The 21,373-nt window shown below is 40.4% G+C and overlaps 3 protein-coding genes across 7 annotated transcripts; 1 reads left to right on the plus strand and 2 right to left on the minus strand.

Moving 5' to 3' along the window:
- Nucleotides 1-933: 933 nt before the first annotated feature.
- On the plus strand, nt 934-4,403 carry mettl21cb (methyltransferase like 21Cb). Of its 2 annotated transcripts, XM_040005527.1 has the most exons (5): nt 934-1,057; nt 1,490-1,598; nt 1,733-1,896; nt 1,975-2,092; nt 3,772-4,403. In XM_040005527.1, the coding sequence occupies exons 2-5, from the start codon at nt 1,490-1,492 to the stop codon at nt 4,167-4,169; spliced, it is 789 nt and encodes a 262-aa protein (XP_039861461.1). In that variant the 5' UTR covers nt 934-1,057; the 3' UTR covers nt 4,170-4,403. The 2 variants fall into 2 exon arrangements, with proteins under 2 accessions (XP_039861461.1, XP_039861462.1); XM_040005528.1 differs by lacking the exon at nt 934-1,057 and having other exon boundaries at nt 1,104-1,598.
- LOC120717483 (rhodopsin kinase GRK1-like) lies at nt 4,403-10,107 on the minus strand. The gene is made up of 7 exons (XM_040005515.1): nt 7,970-10,107; nt 6,846-6,973; nt 6,206-6,363; nt 6,047-6,130; nt 5,800-5,924; nt 5,508-5,709; nt 4,403-5,403 (listed from the first exon to the last, which is right to left on the minus strand). Exons 1-7 carry the CDS (start codon nt 8,666-8,668, stop codon nt 5,114-5,116), a joined length of 1,686 nt encoding a protein of 561 aa, XP_039861449.1. The 5' UTR covers nt 8,669-10,107; the 3' UTR covers nt 4,403-5,113.
- Nucleotides 10,108-11,203: 1,096 nt separating this feature from the next.
- On the minus strand, nt 11,204-19,767 carry tfdp1a (transcription factor Dp-1, a). Of its 4 annotated transcripts, none has more exons than XM_040005520.1 (12): nt 19,620-19,767; nt 17,550-17,634; nt 17,063-17,129; nt 16,761-16,882; nt 15,720-15,841; nt 15,330-15,495; nt 15,050-15,196; nt 14,908-14,976; nt 14,369-14,520; nt 13,249-13,415; nt 12,461-12,539; nt 11,204-12,385 (listed from the first exon to the last, which is right to left on the minus strand). In XM_040005520.1, the coding sequence occupies exons 2-12, from the start codon at nt 17,559-17,561 to the stop codon at nt 12,247-12,249; spliced, it is 1,242 nt and encodes a 413-aa protein (XP_039861454.1). In that variant the 5' UTR covers nt 17,562-17,634; nt 19,620-19,767; the 3' UTR covers nt 11,204-12,246. The 4 variants fall into 4 exon arrangements, with proteins under 4 accessions (XP_039861454.1, XP_039861453.1, XP_039861451.1 ...); XM_040005519.1 differs by lacking the exon at nt 19,620-19,767 and adding an exon at nt 18,392-18,495 and having other exon boundaries at nt 12,247-12,385; XM_040005517.1 differs by lacking the exon at nt 19,620-19,767 and adding an exon at nt 18,439-18,493 and having other exon boundaries at nt 12,247-12,385.
- Between the last annotated feature and the right edge of the window lie 1,606 nt (nt 19,768-21,373).

A 21,373-nucleotide genomic window follows, 5' to 3' on the forward strand; every position in this document is an offset into this window, starting at 1 on the left:
GTTCTTTCACACCAGGCTCCTCCAACCATGCCTTGCTTTTTGAAGTGGATTTCCCAAACTGAGAATTGTCCGAAATGCTCTGATAAGCTGAAACATTAACATCATCCCGCGCCACTGACAACTTTTGGTTCTTTATTTTGCTATATACAGTATATATATTCTGGATAGTCCTGTAAGATTAGTGATTAATGGGTAAATGGTAATTACAAAACAATACTTCAGGAAGGAAATCTTAGAAAAACAGCCCCATAGCCTTATCCCTCCTCCACAAAACCACAGTTTAGTTCATCTGGGATTCATTAAACCAACACTGATCCACTGAACTTCTAGACAGAGGATCTGACAGTCCACAGAGCATGTTTCCACTGCTCCAGAGTCCACAGGCTGCATGCTATACATTGGTGGTGATTTAAGGCTTGAATGCACCTGAAGTTTCCAGCTCACCAAGTTTGTGGTGACGTTAATGCCAGAGGAGTGTTAGGAAGAAATTTCACAAACTGACATGTAGCGTTTGTCACTAAGTGCTCGACTATTTTGAGCTCACGTACTCACTCACTACTGCTAACCATATAAGTAATGTTAAGACTGGACACTGAGACTGGATCTATACTTTGAGCACATTAGAAATTAACCTAATCTTTGGACATGCCAGGTTGCACCCACTCTGCAAAGCCTCATACAGTTTGGCTGAGAGCCCTGTCATGATTGATATGATATAAATTGGGCTCACTGTGAAAACATTTTGTTTTCAAATATTTACATGTCTCCGTAGCTTTACCTGTAACCTACCTAAAGACAGATGTGTGATGCATTAATGATGACAGGAGAGAATAAACAAGTAGCTCACTGCAGTAAATCTTAGTGCTGAAACAGGATAACAGGATGCAATTCTATAAAAGCGTATATAATAAAGTCTACTGGGAGGGGGGAACTATGTTAGCAGACCCCAGCTTCACTCAGGGGTGTGTCACAGACGATGCTCTGTGTATAAACTCAGAGCACACAGAGGCAAGTGCAGACACACAACAAGAAAACACACGGGGCATACTTCCTACTGGTAGGTTTAACATCTTCTTGCAAACTATTTCTATTTTATTAAGAATATATTTCGTTTGAAAATTCTTAAAATGACGCTAATTATTTTATAAAATTGTATAAATGTAACTTTAGTCTTTGCACTGGAATTTATCTGAGTGTGCTTTTCATCTGAGGTAAACACCGTGTGCTCTGTATCCATGACTGTGGCTTGTTGACCTCAGGATTTAACCAGCTGTGTTTCTGGGCTCCAGTTCGCAGTCCAGTGGCAGCCAAAGAGACTAGCGGACTAAATCCAGTCCACTCTGAATCCACTCCAACTTTTACTGAGATTCAAATGAACAATCGTTACATAAAGGGGCCTTTTTAAAAAAAATAATAATAATAATAATAATTTTGTTTTGTTTTTTTTCTTTTTCTTACCTTTGACCCATGATGGGAACTTTAATTTAAGATGCTTATGGAGAGATCATCTGCACTCAGCCAGCCAGTAAGACAAAAGCCTCCTGGAAAGAAAAGGGAAGATGATAAGGAGGTGGAGGAGGAGGGAACCGCTATTAAAGGTATATTCAAACTGTATCTCTTATGTACAAGTCTAGTTTTTACATGTCAGGCAAGTATAATTCGTTTTTTTTAACTGAACTTTGCTAATTTGTTAGTATAACCTGTCTCTTCATGTCACGCTCTGCTCATGCAGTACTGACAGACCAGAGGGTGATGGCAAAAGAGGCTCTGAGCAGGAGGAACCTCTGGGAGCCGAGTGTTTATTACGCTCGGGGAAACGAGTCTTTTCATTTTGCCGGTCATGACATCAGCATCCGAGAGTCCATGGATACGTACGGTGCTCTGATCTGGCCTGGGGTAAGGGGCTGCCGTGGGCATGGCATTGGCTCATTTTGAAAATGTGTTGTAAATGTGACAAGAATTTTATTTTTGTAGGCAATAGCTTTGTGCCAGTTCTTGGAGAACAACCAGCAACAAGTGAACCTGATGGACAAAGCAGTACTTGAGATTGGAGCTGGGACTGGCTTAGCTTCTATTGTAGCAAGTCTGCTTGGTAAGTGCATTTTGATAATGCAGTTGTGCATATGTGCTGCATGTATGAAACTTTACCTTTAATCTTTTAGATTTGATGTTGGGAACACATTCATTTAAGAATAAATGATGCATCCTAGTAAACTGGCAATACACTAGTTTATATCTGTTACTTAGGACCAGTGTTGGTCAAGTTACTTAAAAAAAGTAATCAGTAACTAATTACTGATTACTTCCCCCCAAAAAGTAATCCCGATACTTTACTGATTACTTATTTTCAAAAGTAATTAATTACTTAGTTACTTAGTTACTTTTTAAAAACACGATTTACAACCTGAGTAGGTGATAAAGCGATAGATCTTTCAGCCCAATTCTACTTTTTCTGCATAATCCATCATACAAAGTGTAATCAAATGGAAAAGTCTCTTTTTTTTTTTAACTTGTTTTAATCTTTTAACTTTATGCATCAAGTAAAAATTTAATTATATGCAACATTCTCTGACTTGAAGAAATTAGTTTAACATTTAAACCTATTTTCTGCACATTCCAGCACATAAAATAAAATATTTTTTGTGTTTACACTCACTCTTTCAAATAGATGCAAGTAAAACACAGCAGAAAATAAATAAAGTCAAAGACTAGCGGTCCTTTTGCTCTATTTTCACCTGTAAAGCAGGAGTGGGGTGGGTGGAGGTTTACCGTGGTGCAGGTGTGCCGCAGCGGTCAGTGGAAGAATCCACGAGTTTCTCTGTGAATTTCCCGTTACGTCGTTGCGCACTCGGAGCTTGTTTAGGGTTTTTTTTAAAGAAAGTAACGGTAATCTAATTACCGTTTTTGCGATAGTAATCCCTTACTTTACTCGTTACATTTAAAAAAGTAATCAGATTACAGTAACGCATTACAAGTTACGCGTTACTGCCCATCTCTGCTTAGGACTTAGTTAAGTGGTGATATTCTTGGCTTTGAGACAAAGAAAAAGCCATAAAGGGTTAATTCCCACTTGTGCATAATGTGTGCACTGAATATTTCATATTTCTGCTTTTATGCAAAAGTTACATTTCAGCTTGGTGATGGAACTCGCGGGAAAAGTCGTGACGCAACTAAAAACACTGGAATTCATTGTTAAAGCACAACGACCATCCTCCCACATAGTTCTCCTGTACTGCATACAACAGAGGGGTTGTAACTTAGATATATTATGGATACAGCGATCACTGGATTGATGCTGTTATCCATAAGCCCCTCCATTAAGCCCAGAGTGGAAACAAAGGTTTCATTTATTCCCAATAAAATAAAATGATTGAATTTAAAGTAAAAAACTTGGAAAAAATAAATAAATAAAACAAAAACGATGCAACTTCAGTTTGATCACCAAAATTCCTTACAATTAGAGTAAATCATTTTGCTACTGGTTCAGCAGAAACTATAATTAGTGAGAAACTCAAAGCAGCCTGTAAGTTTATATTTAGTTTAGTTTTTTGTTATCCACAAGTTAAAAATTGTTGCTTTTATTTAAAAAAAATATATTTACCAAATTGAGAAAATAACTTGAAGTTTTGACTGCCAGTTAGGAATCGTTTTCTTTTTTTAGAGGGGGAAACAAGCTTCCATAATAAAATCCACATTAATTACAAAATTAAAAAAATAATCATTATGTTTTGATGTCTCTGTTGTTTTGGGTTTCAACCCACTTTTTGCCAGGTGCTTGGGTGACGGCAACAGATCTGCCAGACATATTATCTAACCTGACCTTCAACCTGCTGCGAAACACCAGGGGCCGCTGCCGCTACACCCCTCAAGTGGTTGCTCTCTCCTGGGGTCAGGACCTGGATCGAGACTTCCCCTATGCATCATACCACTACGACTTCGTGCTCGCAGCTGATGTGGTCTATCACCACGACTGCCTTGAAGAACTGTTGAAAACTATGCGTCACTTTTGCCCACCAGGAAGTCAAACAACGCTGCTGTGGGCCAACAAGATCCGGTTCCAGTCAGACCTGAGGTTCACAGAGTGCTTTAAGAGCCATTTTAACACCACGTTGCTGACCGAGCTGCCGCAGCAGGAGATCAGGATTTATAAAGCCATGGCAAAGGAGTGACAAGGAGGCTTTAGGAGTGGGAGCTTCCAGTGATGTCAAAGGTTATGAAAGATATTCCACGCCTGGTTCTGATCTGTGCTTACATTCCTGGACAGTGCTATAACCATCATTAAGCAGAAATGAAGTTCCTGACTCAAGTTTCAATAAGCTATTTTATTTGCCAGATTTGGGGTGTTTTGTCCCAAATATTTGATATTTCAACTTCAGTCCGACAGTTCTTGAAAATAAATAATTTTACCGTAAACATTCATCCTATGCTCATATTTGTCTCACACTCTCTAGACTACATATAAACTTATCAAAGTGACTCTGCACTGGAATAGTCATAAAACCATCGAAAGTCATCAAAACCCATGAAATAAACCCCTTAAGAAAAAGAGTTCCACAGGCACGAGACTTTGCATCTCTGATGCGTTAGCATTTAGTATGTATTAAACACTAAGAAAAAAAAAAAAAAGACACCTTCTATTAAGTGGCATGAACCCTACAGGAGCAGATATGCAGCTCTTACATGGTCAACATGTGACTGTCACTTAGCACCAAAGATAACACATCACTAAACCCTGGCTCCAAAATGGGATTTTTTTTTTAATGCATTTTAAATCTAAAAGCTTTACAATAATTCATCACATATACATATAAAGAGAAGTAAGTGAGCAGGTTGATGGTGAAAGGAGATGAGGGGCAGAAGACTGAAGGGACAATAGATGACAGATGTCAGCAATTTGGAATTTTTCAACACCTAAATCTATGATCAAGTTCATTTCAGGCTGGAAGTCCGCCTCCAGTCTATTCTCGCTGTTCCCATGTCGACATAATGAAACCTGCAAACTTTTTCAGTGTGCGATCACAAAGTTCAGAACCGACTGGTGTCTCTCATGGTGTCTTCATGCCGCATGCTCTAAAGAAACGAAAGTCTGTGCAGTTCACGCGTGTTAGTGACTCTAAGATAAGCAACACGTCGATGACTTTGGCTGCTCTAGTATGGACTCCCTGCGGAGATCGTTGGGGATGGTGCCTTCAGGGCCCCAAACGTTGAGCTCTCCGTAAATTCCCATCTCGATCATCTCCTCTTGCCAAGGAATGGAGATGTTGCCCGTGGCGAACTCCTCAAAAAAGTTCTTATCAGGATCTTCCAATGTCACCCCCTTCACAGAGGAGAATGCCCCGACGTCATCCAGACTTTTAGCATACACCACTTTGGGGTCAGGGACAAAAGGAGGAGGTAGAATTCCTGAAATAAAGTGACAAATTTTAATTAAGCACCACATTAAATGGTTAATGGCTTCAAACTTTTTCCTAAATCAAAAAGATCTTGAGCAAATATCGAAAGGTTACCTGCGTTCAGTTTCCTCCAGTTAATGCCGCTGAAAAATGGATGTGCTCTGATTTCGTCACAGCATCCATTCTTAAAACCCATCCTCTGATCCACCTCCTTGGCCAGCAGCCCATCACACAACGACTTTGCATGCTCACTGAAGCTGTCAGTGTAGGTCACCACCCGAGTTAGCATACGCTCTTTCATCTCCTCACGTTCCACCTGAGAAGAAGATCAACAGCTTCTAAACCTCTTCTTTCCTCTGTCTGCTTTCTTTGCACAGAAAGTACCACCTGTAGTTTAGACTCTCACCTTCTCTCCTCTGTTTCTGAATGGATTCTTAGCAGCCATGAACTCATATAAAGTCACTCCAAGAGTGAAGTAGTCAACGGAGGAGTCGTACTTTTCTCCCTTTAGCATCTCTGGTGCCATGTAACCTGCAAAAAATAAAAAATAAAAACAACGACAAGATGAGCTGCAATTAAAAATTAAACCTGTAAGATTACCCTTAAACGTGAACCTGCATACAGATTTCTCAGTGGGTGCAGATGAGACCCACCTGGAGTCCCAGCATAGCCTTTTGTCATGGTTTTGCCTTCTTTTAGTTGCACAGCAAGACCCAAGTCAGATATACGTACATTCCCTGTTGTGATTAAAAAACATATATTATTAGCTCATAATCATATTATTCTCCAAAAATGTGATTATAATGTATTACCGTCATTATCAAGCAGCACATTTTCTGGTTTGAGATCTCGGTAGATGATTCTTTTCTGGTGGAGGTGCTCCAAGCCCTGGATGATCTGGGCAATGTAAAAACAGGCTCGAGGCTCATCAAACCCTGGGTTGTTTTCATCCACCAGGTAAACATGGTACCTACAGGGAACAGATAAGCCAAGGCTAATTATTAAAGGCTTTCAATATGCACACATCTGCAGTATTTTATATCTTAAGCATGCATATACGCTGCTGATTCTACGTGAGCAGACTGTAAGCATTAAAATGAGATTTTCTAGGATTAAAGGATGTTTGCTTTAAATAAGAAAAAATCTATTGTCTTGCTTTCTAAGTAATCTGAGCTAAAAAGGCAAATACTTTATATTTTGGCTTAAATTGTGCATAATCTGACTCTGCACTTGTTGCACTAAGTCTGCAGATGAATACTGACACATCTGGGTGACTGTCATTTCCAGCACATTACAGCGGATTTCAACATCTCTGTATTAACCTTTGCTTCGCTGGCAAAGGAGATACTTAAAGATTATAGAAGTTTAGGCTGCAACTAAAGCAACAACATGCTAATAAGGGTTAAGGGGTGTGTGCTACAGCCAGATGTTCATGCTTCAAAACAAAGTTACTTGAGATCTCCTCCATTCATGATGGTCATGACCAGACAAAGCTCCTCCTTTGTCTGAAAGGCGTATGCCAGCGATACAATGAAGCGACTGTGAACCTTCTCAAGAATACATTTCTCCACCAACGCCCCCTACAGGAAACAAATAGGAAAGACAACTTTGAAAAATGCTCACATGCCATCTTTTAAATTAAGAATAACAATGTGAAACTAAATGGATGTTTCGTTGCTCAGGTTGAACCAAACTGTAATGTTTGTCTCATTGTGTGTGCCATTTGGAGAAGAGGTTCAGGTATACACTTCAGAGAATGACCTCGGACAAGTCAAGGGCAAAATGCAATAGCGCCAAGGAGTTCCCTTCAGAAGAGCTTTTCCATAAAGCTCCCAGTAATCACTCTATCCCTGTCTCAGTGTTTAATACTTCAGGCTAAAGCCAAATGAGACAGAGGCAGGGACAAAGATGATTAGCACCATTGCAGCCCTGCTCAGTGGAAGGCACTTACTCTAAAGTATAAATCCAAAGGATACCACTCATTACACAGTGATAAAATAAATAACTGATACGGTCAAAACTAATTCTACTTTTAGGTTGTTATAAAATTTCTCCCTTAGAGCTTCCAATTTCCACATCTCATTACATGGAGAGAAAGCCATTTCATTTTTAAATATATTTATTACCATCCAGCTGAAACAGATATTATAAATCTGCAAAAGCTCATTAGGATCTGAAGTATGTTTTGTTCGTTTTACCTTGTTTACTAGTAGTTTGCAATAACTTTTACTTCAGATAATACAAAAAAGAATGAACAGATGAATTATGCATGATTATGTCAGCGTGTTGTGTTAGTCGTGGCAGTTACTCGGGTAGTAGTTAAAATATCCCCAGATAGGAGCTGCATTATGAAAGCCATGTTATTATATAAATGTATGAATAATTATAATCCTGTTAGAGGAAATACTCTGCCTGATGAGATCTTCTACGTTGTTGATAAATGTTTTCTCACAAAGTATTTCGATGCTGTGATTTTGCCCCCATTTAAAATGGTTTTCTTCCACCACTGGGGGAGGCAAAAAGCCAAAGGCATGTTCAGTAAATGAGCATCGAGCAAATGACATTTATTCTCTCACCTCGTAGCCTTTCCTCTTCTTCAGCCTCTTCTTGTTGAGTTTCTTACAGGCGTACAGTTTTCCCGTGGCTTTCATCTGACAGGCAGACACCTCTCCAAACCCACCTTTCCCCAGCACACGGAAATCGAGGAACCAGTCTTCATCCATGGGCTGCATCTCCAGCCATTTCCACTGCAGGAACCTCTTCAGATACATGCTCTCCAGGAAGAAAGTGTAGGGGGCCTCGCGCAGATAGTCCAAAGTCTTGGCCAGCGCTGCAGAGAACAAATCATCACCTACAGCCTCGAGGGATTCTTTCACCTTCGTTATGATGTCCTCACTGAGGAACGGGCAGAAGTGTTTGGCAGAGGGGTCCATGTAACGCTGAACTAACTTCGAAGCTTTTTTTGCCCTTTCAGAGTCCTCTGCCAGGTCATAGCCCTCGATGTCTTTCCACAAGCGACATGCCCCGTGATACTCTTTGTTTGCGTCCAAGAATTCCCTAAAGAGACGTTTGCCAATTGGCTGTTCAACACAGACTGAGTCAAAGGATAAATCTAGGGTGTCCTTCAGACCCTCGCACACAGTGATGTGGGGCAATTTGAGGCGAGAGTGGTACTTTTTATCCCGAGCTGCTGCTGGATTAGAGCCATCAATGCTTCCACGAGCATTGATGTAAGCAGAATTTGCTACCACGGTTGTGAGTCCTCCGATATCCATGTTGAGGGTAAGCGACTGTTAAGCAATGCAAAAAGAAGACATCGCAAAGAGAGAAAGGCGGTGAACGGTAAATGCTGCCAACTAACGCGCAGGGGTGAGGAAGAAAAAGAGGACAGGCTGAAGCAAGACTGAGAGAACAGGAGACAGATCACAGCGGAGTGGCAGAGGGAGCATGAGAGACAAACGGGAACTCGAGACTGGTGACTGAACTAGATCCCAGCACACTTTGAGCACTGTACCACCCTCACTCACTCACACACACACATATACACACATATACACACACATACACACACCTGAGTCAACACCTTTCAGTAATCCATTAACACCCCAATGCCCCAGACAAAGTGTGCGAGCACATGCTGGAACAGAACAACACAAGCAGCATATATGCAGGATATCACCAGTCAACTGGCAAACCAGTTAGCAGTTCATACAGCCTATAAGCAGCACTCTGCTTCACATTAAAGCTTCAGTTTGAATGAGGAATAATATTTGAGATAACCCAAAAGGCCTACCAAATGCTGAAATACACTGGGATGTTTTTAACAGCCAATAGGGTTTGGCAGCATAGGGAAAAATATTAAAAGTTTCAAAATATTGCATTTAAAATGAAAAATATGGCTAAATACTAAATGTAAGGCCAAGAGAAGTCTTTGAGATCACTCCATTAGCCACGAGTCGGCAAAGAAACACTGTTTAAAGCAGGCCCTACATAAGGATGATCCTCAGAAGTGTCTTATTTAACTTTGAATGGCGATATATCTAGTTCAGGTTGCAAGAACAGTGTGTTCAGTCCCCCAGGTTCCATTATGGATGGAAGGAATTTGCTTTTTCTTGTTGTCGGCAATTTATGAGATCCTACCCAGACTGTACCTGTCTAATCCTGTCATTTTGTCATAAATCAAGCAGGTAAAGGCAACACGTTCAAGTATAGCACTTTTGGAAGCTGCTGCTGGAAACGGCGGCTTTCAAATTCTAGATGATCAAATGAGCCCTCAATGCAAATTAAACAGGCCACTCTTTGACAGCAAAAAAAACAACACAAAACGCACTAGTGAAAATGCTTAGTAAACAGAATAAAAATAGAGGGGGATGATCACAGGATCCTTTCCATGGTAAAGACAAACACCACCTATCCTGTCAAAGGAATGGTCCATGTCTACCATAAAGAGCCCATGAAAGAACATACAGACTTGACCAAAACCATCTACAACAAGAACATCAAAGTAGCGTCTAATCTGGCTCACAATCCATTATGAATATGATCATGAGAACAGGTTAAAGACCCACTGGGTGACAGCTGTGCACAAGTAAAAACTAACTAGCACTGTAGGAGAAGTAGTGATTCTTGTGAACTGTGGATGGACAACTGACCCAAATCATACTTAGGAACAGCACTGTTGGACAGTTACAACAGCAGCCTGTAACAGAATGATGGGAGGGAGAAACAAAACAAAACAGGATGGACGAGGCGTGGGACAGCTTATGAATCGAAGCATACTACATAATCCAAACACAACGGAGGCAGTGTAACGTATGGACATGCATGCTTCCACTGGAACTGGTTTCACGACTGTTTATTGATGATGTGACAAAACACAGAAGCAGCAAGATGAATTCTGAATCGTACAGAGCTTTACTGTCTTCAGCCAAACGCAGCAAAGCTTAAAACAGTGAATCAAACGTTAATGCAAGAGCAACCCAAATGTGTTTGGACAAAGGTAAAGTGGAAAGTTATGCAATGACAATGCCAAACCAACCAAATTAAGTAGAAAAACCCCACGAACAAACAATTGAAGGAGGTTGGGCAAGACATCAAAAATGGTAAAACTCATTCTTTGTAATATCCATAGTTTTATGGATTTCAGTCATTCGTAATTTTTCTTTATTTTATTGGAAGTTGTCTAATTTCATTGGGGCCCATGTATAAAATTGGTGTAATTTTACAGTTTAATTAAATTTAAGCAAACTCCCTCCAACCGCATCTGTGTGTTATTTTGTATTTTTTATGGTGGATTCCAGAGCCAAAATTAGATAAACTGTTAGTCTTCCAGCATTTCTGAATTAAAAGAACTCAACAGCTCTAAACAAGTCACAGGATCCGGTTTATCAGTGAATTAACAGATGCTAAAATAAATGCTTTCCCCCCCAATATTCCAGTATCTGCAGTGTATCCACAGTTTTTGGCCAAATCTAATTAAAAACTGCTGACAGAAAGCAAACTAGCATAATGTAAGAACCAATCACACTGCAGCAGCATAATCATTCAGGCATCCTTTTCCCAAGTGTCAGGCATCCAAGCGGTGTGTCCCTTGTGGTTTTCTTTTGACAAGCAGTCAACTTCTTTAAAAACAGAGCTAGTTTCCTTCCCCAGTTCTTTTAATAGACAGGGTTGAGACAACGACCCAGCTAGACGTTTCTAGCGCCTTCTGCTCACCTCTCATATTACTATTTAAGTCAACTTTGTTTCCAACCCAACAGACAGTCGACCTTACCCCACCCCCAGAAAACTCATGAATTGTGGATACAAACTTATTAAAACAATCTATATTTAATTTGCAAACTTATATTAGATTACAGAAAAAGGTATTTGGAAGAGTCAGTACACGTGTTGCTCAGTTTTAAAAGGGAGATCTTTGAAGGGTGTACATAAAGACCTATACAACCACACATTGTTACATCAATAATTTTTGTAGGTCTATCTTTACCACTGGCCTCTAAAGGAAACTATAAGCTACAATTGTTGTAGGATTCATATATGTAATTAACAAAGAAAGCTTATTTACCTAGGAGCCTGGGTTATGAAAGTCTTTACCTCGCTGCTGCCATTATTTTGTAAACACTACCAAGGCATTAACAGGGCGGTGATGGAGAATTCCTCAACTCTGGAATACAAATAAAACTAGCAAAGAAGATCAGGAAAGCAGCTGCCTACGGAACAGAAGGAAGCCAGCCCAAAAACAATCGGGAAACCATTTCAAATTGCCCAGAACACAAAACCAAAACAAAACAAACAAAGCATGACGAGATGTGATGGAGCCCCATCCTGTGATGCAGTGGCATCTGTGTTAAGCCATTCCGAATCCATGGTGTTGCACTAACAACACATCTCACAGCAGACACTTTGGCCACCTTGGAACATTTTGATCATGTCTGCCATATGCAACTGCAGAAAAAAAAATTATTATAAGTCAAACGGGTACATTATACATTCTCCAACAGCAGTAGGCCTTAGAGTTGCTTTTTAGTGGGATGGCTTATTAAGAAGTGGATTAGACATAAAGACTTCAGGTGGCAGGGACAAAGACTACAGTTCCCTTGGACGACACCTCCCACTGAGCTGTGGTGCAGGTGACTCAGGAGCAGAAAAAGGTGGGTGCAAACACCTCTGTTCTTTTAATTTTCATCGACACCCCTGAGAAAGCCAGACAGAAATACAGGTAAACAGGGCAGAGGGGAGTTTTTCTGGGGGGGAAAAAAAACAAAAAAACAAGCACACACGACAGTGGACTAAATTCCCACGGTGAGGGTGGTTTTGAAGACTGTGCTTGTTGGAGTGGCGAGGTGTAGGGAGGTTAGTCTTCATCGTCATTCTCATCGTACTCATCCTCATCGTCGTCATCCCCCATGTAAGACACTGGAGTCTCCACACGAGACCCGCTGTAGTGAGAATCGTTTGAGCTGGACGCCATGGTGCCATCAGTGCAGCCATCACTGCACAAGAGGATGGGGAAATGTTAGAAAAAGTAGTGTGCACATTAGAGCTACATCACATTTAGCAACTCTTACCTGTTTGCAGGGTAACGGGCTCCATTAGCAGAGGAACCTCCAGTGATGTAGACGTTACTGATGGGACCTTTGGCCATTTCTGGATAAAGAGAAAATGAATTAGAATGAAGACCTTCGACTATTTACAGACCTGAGTGGGGATAAGAGATATAGAACAAAGGGATTCAGAAAGCACAATCAGATTCTTGCCTACTTTAACTGCAGATGAAGACTAACCCTTTGACGCTGAACCCTTTGAAGCAGTTTCTGTCTAAGCTTGTTTTTCTCACCTCTCACTCTAGACCGAGTTTGTAAACGTGTAGCTGTTTTTCACTCATTTTCAGAAAATGCAGACCTGGTAGTTAGGTCAGATCATCATACCATAAGCCGCACTGGAGGTTTTTTTTATTTATTTATTTATAAAGTGTCCAAAGACCCTGTCCTCCAAAGCTGCGATCCCCAACCTTTTTTTGCACCACAGGGAAAAAGACCCAGGGAAACCGAGTTAACGATAAAAACGATTAAAAAAAAAAAAAAAAAAAAAAAAAAAAAAAAAAAACGATAGAAACTAATAAAAACTCTGAAAACAAATTCCCACCTGAGCCTCAACTCTTGCGGCCCGGTACCAAATGACTCACGGACCGGTAGCGGTCCGTGGCCCAGGGGTTGGAGACCGCTGCTCCAAAGGGTCTCGGTCCAATTGTTTGGTCCCCATCCAAGTGTGATTACTGTGTTCACAACTGCACCAAGAACCAGGGGCGCAATTTCCAGGGGGGGGGGGCGAACTCATAGGGATATTGGTAACTTACCTATAACATAAGGCTCTAGAGCTTTGGGCACCAGGCTACGTGCGATTTTCAGATCCTCTGGAGAACACTTTCCCACCTCCAAGCCGCAGGCCATGCCCATACGTTTTAGCACCTCGATGTCATCGTGGATCTCAAACATGCTGTCGAAGTTAAACAAATACTCGAACCTGAAGAGTGGAAAAATGGGAAAGGGTCAATTATCCAAACAAATGTTCGTTCTAATTTTAAAGGAGATCATGGGTACCAAATCAAGGACAGCATACTGAATAGAATAGAACATGGGTCCCATTTTCAACACATTTGGCTAAGAAGAAATTAGCCAAAGGTTCTCCAGTATTTTAGTTAGCCCGTTGAGGACAGCTACTAGTATTCCTTTCAAAATAAAGTTCATCTACAAAGCGGGGATAAGTTTAGATCAGGGGTGTCGAACTCCAGGCCTCAAGGGTTTTAGATGAGTCCTTGATCCAACACAGCTGATTTAAATGACGAAATTACCTCCTCAGCATGTCTTGAAGTTCTCCAGAGGCTGGTAATGAACTAATCAGTTGATTTAGGTGTCCTGATCCAGGGTGATATCTAAAACCTGCAGGACATCGGCCCTTGAGACCTGGAGTTGGACACCCCTGATTTAGTTGCATGTGGGAAGGCCTCATATTTACTTCTTCAAGTCAGCCACTAATCCTATACACACTGAAATGTTGAGTTAAAAATGAGGAGATTCTAGTTATTGTTATAATGCACATCTTGATACCACACTATAATGCTTTGCACTGACAGAAGGCTTCCAAGCCTCTTTTAGCTTATTTGCCAAGAACCAGAACACAATTAACCTGCAATTATAGTTGAGTTTCCCACCTATGCAGCTCCAAGGTATTACATACAATCATGTCACATGGCTAGAAAAAATAAAGCAGCTTATGTGGCTGACGGGCTGTTGTCAAGTACATGTTGTTCCGCAACTATTTATTAAAGCCCTAATAAATACAGCCCGGTGAAGCACTACCAGCGCCTCGATGAAAATGTGAACACCTCCCCCACTTTTTGGATAATTTTTTTCCCCCCCAGTTACAAATTATTCCAAGTGCCAGCATTTTAAATAACAGAGCTGATGATCACACACTTGTCATTGGAGATGCTGCAGTCAATGACAGTTTTCTTGCTGGTGTTGACAATAATGAAAGGAAGGTGGATGATGGAGTTGGGAGGTGGAGGTCGGTTTGCCTGCTGCTCTGTCTGCCTATTCCTCTGAACCAGGTTCTTAAAAGCTATTTGCTGTAAGACAAGATCAAAGACAAGTTAAAACTCAAACAGCTGCAAAGAACTAAGAGTGTAGCACTACAGCATTCTTGGATATATTTATGCTTTTTTTTTTTAAATGCTAATTTTTTCTTTTACATTGTAACAATTTTAAGTTGCCATTTTGTATGTGCTACTTGCATATATAGAGATTCAATGAGAAGAACTTCTGTTTATTACTGATTCATTATGATCTAGCATCACAAAAAGAGACAAAACGCAGACAAAAGCAATCTAAAGAGGCCAATCAGTTCGTGGGGTATTTATGAAGAGTCTTCTGCAGCCCTGATGCACAATTACCACTATAAAGACTATAATTGTAGCCCCCCTTTGATCACACAAGTACCAGCACTCAAATCCAACCTGCAGTATGAGCTCCTGAAGCTGTGATTGTTTCTGCTTAATCCTCTCCAGCCGCCTTTGTCTCTCCACCTACAGTTGAAATAAAAGCGTTTTAACACTGGTAACAAAAGCAGGAGTGACTGTCTTCGCTGTGCGTTTCTACCTCTAGGTTTTGGCACTCTTGCGCTGAGTTGGTGGGTAGACCAATCCACTTGATTTCTTTTTTCTCTTTAGAAATAATGTTCATGGCCATAAGCACATTAAGTGCATCATAAACGCGTCGCCGAATGTTCTTCTGGTCATACACATGCTGAAATGAGAGAGAAAAAAAAGACGCAATTCAAAACATTAAAAAAAATATATATCTTAGAATTAAAATATCTTCATCAAGAGTAATCAGTCTGCATCACTCTGAGACAGTATCACACAGCAGCAGTGCTCACTGAGTCATTCGGTGACATGTGGTTGTCTGATGAGCTGAATTCTGCCACCAGTTCATCTGCCACTTCATTGTACGTGGTCACTCCTTTCTTCTGCACCTTCTCGCACACCTTCATGGAAAAATGCCTCAAGCCCTTCCCATTCTTTTCCCCTTTCTTCCCACGTTTTCTGCAAACATAAAAAAAAAAAAAAAACCCACAAACGAGCCCACGTCACTATGAACACAAACACACTGATGTGTGGCAATCTGGCATTCACTTTTTTTTTCTTTTTTTTTTATTGCCATGAATAGCTATCAGACTTGACCCATTCTAAAATGCTTAGCTTAATCTGGACAGAGCTCACCAATAATGTCCCAAGCTTAAAATCTTAAGGGTAATTTGAAGCCTTACCCTGATGACCAAGGAGAGGCATCGGCTGGTTGACTCTGTGTGAGGAACTGGGAACTGGGTGTGTGTGGACTGTTTACCAAAATGGTGTTCGATACGGTAGGCCTCTGGGGTGTTCCAATCACCTACAGGAAGACCACAGAGAAGAGAAAGAACACACACTGATAGTCATGCTTTTGTTGTCATCAACAATGAGTTTCTCCTCTAAAACCTCATGTACTCAAATCTTGACATGTAATATTTCTTCTAAAGCCTCACACTTAAATATATTATGTTTAACTACAAAAACCAATTAACACTGAACAAAAACTCAAGGTGGGACTCTGTTCACTCTCTTTAGGACGCGCATCTTCTGCTGATATCTGTCATTTTGAGGATACCTTGCAGAAAGCTATAACTACCCTCAGTGCAATAAGGAATGATTTAAATACATTTGGCCTTGCATTAGATAGCTGACAGGTGAAGCAGTAAAGTTAAATGACAGTTATTTCATTTGACAGAATTTGACTTTTTACGCAAAATATTTGGTTTGTCATGAAAATCATCATTGGCGATTGTTTGAATACAGCTTTAAGGGAGAAATAAGACATTTTTAGAATTTCAGTCGTTTATGATGACTAATAAAAACCTGATGCTGAATTGGGCTGATGACAGTTAAAGACACAGCTTTAAAAAAAACTGCATCCCTAACAGCAATGTGAGGCATCTTGAAGACGGGTGATCTATTCCTTTAGTAAGGTGATATCTAAGCTGATTTCCGTTATGTATACATTCCTTGTACATAATGGGATGATGGGTGTAATCCTGCTGACTGTAGAGTTGATGAGCTTAGGATCAACTGCCTCCAGCTACCCTCTCCCCGGTCACCTCACAATGATAATGGAGGGGGCTTATACAACATTCATATAAAGCCGAGTAAAACCCTACAAAAATTCATCTACCTAATGTTTAGCGGAGTCAAAGCATTCTTTAAATTTGCTGAGGGTTTCCACGCCTTAAGAGAAAAGAAACCACATAATGCTGACTTAACAGGACCTCACTCACCATGTGTGGCACATTTTGCATGTGTGTAGCGACATTCACATTGGATGGCCCAAGGGTTTTGGGTAGTAGCTGTTTGGCCACAGGGGCAGCTGTGGGCTGGACAGTAACCAAGGACAGGACACCTTATAGGAGACATGAGAAGATCATTAATGAGGGAAGCTTTTGAATGAAACACCATTGCCCCCTATTGTCCACCTACCAACAAACAGCTCTGCTGCCTCTTAAACTAGACTGTACATGCTGCTTAGAAAGCCCTGCATATCACATATGCACAATTTCTGTAAAATATACATAAAATATACCTTTACTAGGGCTCAGATTCTGATCGATGAAAACCTTCAGCTCTCCATTGGTTTCAATTAGACCAGCCTTTAAAAGAGAACAACTTAATATACTGCAGAAACCAAAGAATTGAAGACGAGTCAAGTTAAACAAACTCCTTACAGTAGAAGCTACTTTTGTCTGATGCCTTATTTACGAAGGGTCACCGCAGCGAGTTGCACAAGTTTGATTTGTCAGTTTTAACGCCGGATGCCCTTCCTGATTCAATGGAACTATATCACCTTCCAGGACCTAACAGGGATTCTTTTGTAAGGCAAATGTATAAACCACTCCACTATGAAGTCACTAAACAAATCCCACAGTCTATTTAAAGAGAAAAAGAAAAGAAAACACTACAAGACTAAGTTCAGCCAGTAAATTGAAGGACCCAAAATTAGCTACAGTACTTAAGTGACACAGCAGAAATAGCCTGATGTTTCTCATGAAACCATGTATATATTTACTTACATCTTTAGCCATGATCCCAAAGGACCGAAAAGAGGTATGCTTTAGGTTAAAAAGACTTTTCCTCTGCCAGTCACTATTCAGACCCCTGCAAACAGAAAGAGAACAAACTATTACTTAAATAATGACAAAATTGCAGTTTGACCCAAACATCATATTTCCCAATACCGTTTCCCAAGCTAAGCTGTGTTTCACTTTGTTTTGGAGAGGAAATTTAAACTTATTTCTGAAGTAAGGCCCATCTGGTCTGCTTGCTAAGAGCACATTGTAGAAAGCTAACTACATCACCAATGTTAGCGTCACTGTTTGTTTTATTAGCCAAAATGCGCAGACATGTACGCTTCTCACACCAATCTCACGTGAACGAGCCACCGAGCAGTACTTTTAAATGTTCTATATATGCAGGAAACCATATTAAGCCATCCCTTGATGCTCACAACTTTTACTACGCTAAGTGTGCACAAGGCCTACTTCAGGTACCGAGCACGTCCGGAGGAGAGGCACCGTCCAACTTCTGCTACAGGTCACGCAAACAAGCGAACTTTATCACAACAGCGCTAAACTGATAATGTCGCAACAGAGGCAGCACTATATGGCTCCAGGCACTGTGGCTGCATGATACTGTAACAGCAGTCATATTATATGTCGATTAGCACGAACAATCTTTTGTTGGACGCAGCTAGCTGCTAACAGCTAGCGGTAGACCCAGCTTGCTGGTCTTAGCTTACTAGTTAGCTCCTGCACGCTCTGAGACGATTCATGTAGAAATGTTGCGATTATTGGTTCCGTGCTGCAGATCCCAGCTACACTTCAGCATGGGTTAACACTTAAAATAGTGAACGTGCCTTTCGCACGATGAATGAGCTTCACTGTGGTGACTGTATGCGCTTACGAGTGCACTCTGTCTCCTCGACGGCTGTTGTTGTTGGCATTTGAGAATGGAGGAAGAGGAGGTCTAAATCCCCACTAAACAGGAAACAAACTAAGAAATGTCGAGATACTTTTTAACAATTATATAGTTCATTTGAAGTACGAAATAATGTATTCACATTGAGTATTTCACTTTTAAGCTTATTTTTTAATACAACACGCCATGTCAGGATTTGCATAACTTGCTGTGTGCTAGCTGTCCAAAGAGTGATCGTTTCCAAGTCAAAGAGACTGAAAAAGTAAACAAAGTTTGCCATCGATGCCAGCAAGGTGGATTTTATCCAGACGATACAATTTTTTGCCACAGTTAACCACAACTTCTAAAATACCAGTTGCAGGTAGCCGTATATACTCCGTGAGTTGATTGCGTTTTATTGTCAACCGCTGACCTCCTTTTGCCAGTGTAGTAACCAGTATCAACACACATAGCTAACTAATGAATAACACACTTTGTTGTCTGGAAGTTACATTTAAACCCTCGACTTATTAGTATTACCATTATTATTATTATTCCACGCATTTAATCGCGTAACCTTTCTTATTTGTTTTTAATAAAACACGAAGAGCCTTACGAATACTTTCCTGACGCTAAATTCACAGAAAGGTGGCCATTTTGAGGTGTCTACAACTTAAATATTAGTTTTTATAAGGTTCGCTTCCAAACGAACTGTTGCATATGGATCCAATACAAGTACGTTACTGTAATCAGGTCGATTACAATCATCATGAACCGCAAAAACTAGCTTTGCTCTTCACTTCGTTACCGTCAGCTACATGCCGTAAGTTAGCGACTTGAAAGAGGATATATTAAATGCAATGCAAAAGGTACTTGTCTTTATTATTAAAATGTTTATTTTAACACTGAGATAGCTCGCGATTGCACTTCAAGAAGTAGGTGCTTCAGCGCTTTGTTAGCCCACTGGCTAGCTAGTGGGTTAGCACAGAAGCTAAACCCCAGCTGTCATCGACAACCCCAGAATTAGCTACAAGTTTACCTCGACGGTTAGCTTTGTATTTATTGGCGGTAACATTTTTTTTTTCTATATACTTAACAAACAATAGAAGGTCATACAGATATTTAACGTCAGTGCTATCATATGCGTCAGCTGAGTGACAAGCTGCAGTTGAGTAGATGCTGCTTACCGGTGCACCTTACAGGTTAACAGATCGCTCGCTAGCCTTTCCTATCGACTTTCCGTTAGCCTTGCTACAGCAGCGTCTCTCACAATCTGATCTTGGCGGTGCCTCGCTTTAGTGGAGCTTGATTGGACAGCACGAATGAGACGAAAGCAAAGCGGTCAAAATAGTTCATGCCCACAACCTGGAGCTCTTTGGATTGGTGGATACCAGAGCCCTCGTGATACATGCAGCGCCGTCTGCTGCACAGGAGTGCGCCATAAAAAAATGTGTTAATATGACAAGACGTGAAATAAGTAAGGGGTCAGAGTATCGAAGGTTTAACACAAAGTTAGTTAATCTCCAGGGATGCAAATCTGTTCAGTTAGGAAGCCATGAGTCATTGTGAAACAATTTCACCTGATTTGGTGCAAATAACAGTGATAGCAAGTGCACTGGAGAGGTCTTAACACTCACTTTTGTCACTGTTAGTGAGCCATCGTACAAATGCAGGAGATTTTCTTTGCCCCCACTCCACACACACACACACACACACACACACACACACACACACACACACACACACACACACACACACACACACACATATGAATCTGAATACAATCCACTCACAAAGGACTACAACATACATTTGTAGTGTGAAGGCGGTTCAATTCCAAAATATCATTTAAATACAAAGTGGCTCTTGAGAACTATCAAAATAGCATTTTTTTTCTCTTGCCAAATTCTCAATAACTAATTTATAACAGTTAAAAATAGTTATAAATCCACTTTTTTTCTTGTTTTGATTTTGTTCATCATCAACTTACGACATGCAAACATCAACATATGTTAAAGAAGAGTCATTACGCACTGCAACCCTATGTGCAGCCTAAACAGTGAGTGACTTGACAAAAAATCAGTGACACGATTGAGCTGCGTGTTAACACCATGGTTAGATGAAAGGTCAGTTCTCTGTGATATATTTTGTATTTTTCCAGTCTTTTCTGACTAGATTGTGTCATTCCAACCAATGCAAACCTTGATATTTATATTACCAAAATAGAAATTAATTTAAAAGTTTAATTCCTTTGTTTATATCTCTATATTTATTCTTGACTTTCACAGTCAACTATCAGCTTACATCCTTTTCTGAGAAAACTCTAATAGCAGCACTGATTTGCAATCCTGTTACTATACATATAAAACAAACATTTCAAACATGTTAAAAAATATATAAGATATTATATAAAGATAAACAACATTTCTGTGTAGTCCTGAGTATTTATTTGTCAGATGTATGACATAATCTACAAATAAAAGTAATACATCCGTTCAACCCCGTTATCTTGTGCAGGCCTGTTACTCTCATTTAACCCTGTTACCATACAATTTTCTTTAATAAAGTAGTCACAAATGTTTTTCTTAGCTCATAAGGGTTTAATCATTTGCCTTTCTTTGCTTGAATTATCATATGAGTTGTGTATTTGTAACTCTTGAAAAGCTGGGCAAGGTAAACTTTCTCCATCCATAGATCCATCCATCCATCCATCCATCCATCCATCCATCCATTCATTTTCTTATATGTATCTGGTACCAGGTTGTGGGGGCAACAGCCTAAGCAAAACTTCCTTTCCCTAGTTACCTTTTCCACCTTTTCCGGGGGAACACCAAGGCCTTGGTGTTCTTTGCAGAATTGTTTTAATTCAGCGACGTTGGAGGGTTTCAGAGCATTAATGGCATGTTTAAGCCCGGACTTTGACTAGGTCACTGCAAAAACG

This window comes from Simochromis diagramma, unplaced genomic scaffold (genome assembly GCF_900408965.1).
Source record: "Simochromis diagramma unplaced genomic scaffold, fSimDia1.1 OVJJ01000501.1, whole genome shotgun sequence".
In the NCBI taxonomy this organism is placed as follows: Eukaryota; Metazoa; Chordata; class Actinopteri; order Cichliformes; family Cichlidae; genus Simochromis; species Simochromis diagramma.

Excerpts from the sequence above, each read along its gene's own strand:
- mettl21cb (XM_040005527.1), top strand. The coding sequence starts at position 1,490 with ATGCTTATGGAGAGATCATCTGCACTCAGCCAGCCAGTAAGACAAAAG. Across the intron at positions 1,897-1,974 it reads GTGCTCTGATCTGGCCTGGG|GCAATAGCTTTGTGCCAGTT; the intron begins GTAAGGGGCTGC and ends TTATTTTTGTAG. Across the intron at positions 2,093-3,771 it reads TATTGTAGCAAGTCTGCTTG|GTGCTTGGGTGACGGCAACA; the intron begins GTAAGTGCATTT and ends ACTTTTTGCCAG.
- LOC120717483 (XM_040005515.1), bottom strand. The coding sequence starts at position 8,668 with ATGGATATCGGAGGACTCACAACCGTGGTAGCAAATTCTGCTTACATC. Across the intron at positions 6,974-7,969 it reads AGAAGAGGAAAGGCTACGAG|GGGGCGTTGGTGGAGAAATG; the intron begins GTGAGAGAATAA and ends TGTTTCCTGTAG. Across the intron at positions 5,710-5,799 it reads TCAGAAACAGAGGAGAGAAG|GTGGAACGTGAGGAGATGAA; the intron begins GTGAGAGTCTAA and ends TCTTCTTCTCAG.
- tfdp1a (XM_040005520.1), bottom strand. Across the intron at positions 15,842-16,760 it reads TGCAAAATGTGCCACACATG|GTGATTGGAACACCCCAGAG; the intron begins GTGAGTGAGGTC and ends GTCTTCCTGTAG. Across the intron at positions 12,540-13,248 it reads TCTAGAGCCTTATGTTATAG|AAATGGCCAAAGGTCCCATC; the intron begins GTAAGTTACCAA and ends CTCTTTATCCAG.